Source organism: Limulus polyphemus, unplaced genomic scaffold (assembly GCF_000517525.1).
Source record: "Limulus polyphemus unplaced genomic scaffold, Limulus_polyphemus-2.1.2 Scaffold429, whole genome shotgun sequence".
NCBI classification, from domain to species: domain Eukaryota; kingdom Metazoa; phylum Arthropoda; class Merostomata; order Xiphosura; family Limulidae; genus Limulus; species Limulus polyphemus.
The window spans coordinates 138,548-142,406 of record NW_013666039.1 but is presented as its reverse complement, the minus strand read 5'-3'; the positions used below and the strand labels follow the sequence as shown (position 1 = coordinate 142,406).

General features: G+C 36.2%; 1 protein-coding gene across 1 annotated transcript in view; it reads left to right on the top strand.

Annotated features, from left to right (window-relative positions):
• The window catches only part of LOC106458205 (latrophilin Cirl-like), a 107,766-nt gene that overhangs the window by 35,081 nt on the left and 68,826 nt on the right, over positions 1 to 3,859 (top strand). The window contains exon 2 of the mRNA XM_013917681.2: positions 157 to 276. Coding sequence (XP_013773135.2) covers positions 159 to 276 — 118 coding nt within the window. The 5' untranslated portion in view covers positions 157 to 158. The remainder of the gene's footprint in view (positions 1 to 156; positions 277 to 3,859) is intronic.

The following is a 3,859-nucleotide window of genomic DNA, read 5'->3' as shown; positions in this document are numbered from 1 at the left end:
TTTTTTTTTTTTTTTTTACAATTATTTTTACGGGTGCTGCATACATCGTGATATACGTGATATATATGTATGTATGTGTGTTTTGTTTTTAACCAGATGTGGAACCGAGCAACCACACTAGTGTATTAAATTCCCACTTATCTCTTTTGTTCTTAGGCATGATGCGCTACATGGAAGGAACGAACAAGAACAGAATCATGAGGGCGGTTTCGGTTTGGCAGGGTGTAATCCTAATTTTTCTGATTTCGCCAGTCCTCGTGGTCACTCGCAAAGGAGGTAAGTATTAATATCACTTTTAGTCGATATTAATATGATCAGAAAATTATTGTACCGTGAGAGTTGGGATTAGTTATTCGGTCAATCCGCAATGCAGTAGGTTTTCTTGCGGGTGGAAAGTAGTCTTTGGAACTTTTTTTAAGCGCGGAATGTTTTATACCTAAAATTAGACAAATAACAACTTGTTTTCTTTATGTAGTCAGCGTTTAATAACAAAGCATTGTAGCACTTATTGTGTGAAAGGTATATTAATTAATATTCATACGTAGCAGTTATAAGGGCTAAAGTTCCATTAATTAACGATAACACCTTGTAATAATTTACTACAGCTAAAGTTGTATTAATTAATAATAAAACATTGTTGTAATTTGGTATAGCATAGGTTCCAGTAATTAATAATAAAACATTGTAGTAATTTGGTATAGCATAGGTTCCATTAATTAATAATAAAACATTTTAGTAATTATTACACATGAAGTTCCATTAATTAATAACAAAAATTTGCATTAACTGATGGCTACTAAATATATATACTTATCTGCTAATTAATATAAACGTATACATACTTATATGTAAATACATGTAAATACTACATAACAGTTATTATGATTTTAATATCTAAACAAAATAATCTAAAGACAGTACTTTTTTTTTACATATGATTAAAATCCAAAACGAATTTTCGGACAATAAAGTCAAAAAATGAAAAGCAAATAACAGTTGCGTTGTAACAGTATCTATAGTTGAGCAGGTTCTTCGAATTATTTGGTAAAAAGAGGAATGCAAAGTTCAGCCCACTTAATTCTAGAGAAAGCGATTTATTTCTACAAGTTCTACTTCCACAAATTCCATAGTTTTACATAACCAACGATAGGTCTGACTTCACGAGTAAACACAACATTTAAACAAATTTCCGCTAATTTTTTTTATCTTTTGTAGATCGTCACAAATACAAACTGAAACTTTAAAGCGCTGATTTAAAATTGGCTGAGAGCAACAGGTAAACTGACTAAATCATGGATTGATTATCCGCAGACTTATTCAGCTAATTATTCATTATTTCAAACTTAATGTAATTTACTAACAAAATGAATAGATATTAAGTCTAGCCTTACTCGCGTTTTATACTGCCCAAACTATTCCAAATGTTTAATGAAAATTCTGTATATGGACGTGAAGCCATACGCTTATAGCACAAGACACAAAGCGTCCCTTTGACCAAACAACAGTACAAACTCCTAAGTGAAAAACATAGCCTATAACATATAGAGTACAAACTACAAAGCGGAAGCATGCTATAGTAAGAGAGGTATTTATGGAATTATGACTGACACAGCACTATCATATTTAACCTTTATGAGCAAGTGTCATTTGTAAAATAAAAAAAATACAATGAAGAGCAGATGGCATTGAAGGCCACAACTTATTACTCTTTAATTAGGAAAAAAAAATGCAATTTTGATTGGATTTTCTCGTTATAATGTTTAATTTGATATCTTAGATTTTATTATACTGTTCAGTTCTAAGAATGTGCTGTTTGGGAGCTGAAATGGCAGTTTCGGTTGGCTTGATTTTAATTTGGAGGGCTACTCAGGGGGCTATCTTCGGTAGTCGTCCCTAATTTAGCAATAATAGACTAGAGGGAATGCAGTTAGTCAATACCACTCGCCGCCAACTCTTGGGCTACTCTTTTATCAACGAATAAAGGGATTGACTGTCACATTTATAACGCCTCCACGGCTGAAAGAGCGAGCATGTTCGGTGACGGAGGTTCGAACCCGCGACCCGCAGATTGCAGTGAGACATAATCCAGTACAATGGGTAATGCGTTATCATTTGGTGTTTACCTTTTGTCTAACTCTGTAGTCGAAACTCACTTTGTTAGCAAAGTTGGAACTTGCGCAGTCAATTACGATGTTAAAACATGTGTTAATTTCTAGGACTTTATTTTATACTGCTGGTTTACTCTTCAAGTCGACAATATCGCAATTTTTTTTTTTTTGCTAACACATACAAGTGAAATAGTACATACCAGGTATTATTTTATATGTTGGCCCGGCATGGCCAAGTGGTTAGGGCGCTCAACTCGCAATCTGCGGGTCGCGAGTTCGAATCCCCGTCCCACCAAACATGCTCGCCCTTTCAGCCGTGGGGGTGTTATAATGCGACGGTCAATCCCACTATTCGTTGGTAAAAGAGTAGCCCAAGAGTTGGCGGTGGGTGGTGATGACTAGCTGCCTTCCCTCTAGTTTTACACTGCTAAATTAGGGACGGCTAGCGCATATAGCCCTCGTGTAGCTTTGCGCGAAATTAAAAAAACAAACAAAAACAATTTTATATGTTATAAATCCAAAACATACAGAGAATGAAGCAGTGACATAATGACACAGGAATAAGGCTTAGCCAGAGGCAGGTATGGTATCATAGAGTGTTTGTTTGCTTTAGAGCAAAGTCACATTGGGTTATCTGCTGTGTAAAATGCGGGGAATCAAACTCCGGATTATAGTGTTGTAATTCCGTAAACTTACCGTTGTCCAACTAGAGGATATCCTAGAGGGAGGAGGGGTTGTAGAGGAGGTTGTTTTTTTGTTTTTTTAGCGTCCATTGTAATCTAATTCCACTTCATAATAATTATATCTCTAATTGGTTTGTGTATAAAAGTTTCAAACTCAGTTACATTGAAGTCCAAAGAAGATATGTTTACGAGGTCTTATTAATGCCGTTATTTCACTGAAGGTGGCGACAACGTAGAGGATCGTCCTTCTATTTTCTATGGAATATATCGTTGCTTCTCTAGTCGTTTCCGTTTGAGCAACCGAAAGATTCGTGACCATAAATATGTCGGAAACTGCTAAACCTCACACTCAATTTAAGTTGAATCAATAAGTATGTACTGTTCCACCATAGTTCTTCCTGACAAGTAAAGCGGGTTCGAAAGGCTTTAGAAGTAGGCTTAACAGCATAGATCAGACGACATGAAATCAAAGGAAGAAGATGGACAGCGAAATTAACATACGAATATACAGTCCAACCTCTGTTAAGTTTCCATTTATAAGCTCTGCAGGATGCTAAAGGACAACGGCGAAGGATTTTCAACCGCTGTGCCTACATGCATATGCAATGAATGGGATTTCATATAAAACTATTTTATAGCCACTCAGACTGGAGCAGACAGTTGGTGAGCATGAGAGATTATATATATAGATCTGTGGAGACGCTGGGTATTAGTTTAATTTATTATTATGCGCCTTATTTGGTGGCGAGGCTGTACAACCTCTATAGTTACTACGATGGGTCCTCCACAACTTAGTATTAAACGCCATACATATTGTAATTTGTATGGAAACCTTGAGCCTTGCCTTGACACTAGCCCTGCTCGTACTTTCCTAATCCTCTCCAGACACCGTGCCCTCGTGGACTTTATCGTAACCGTAAGCGGAATGCACTGCCTTATTGCACTTAGTTGGTCAATAGCCTAGTATTAAACAGAGTTCGTGCTGTGAGGGTTTAATATGCTTGGTACTTCAACAATGAAGTTTAAAAAACAAATTGAAGCGTTTTAGCCCAGCTGGCCTTTTTTTTT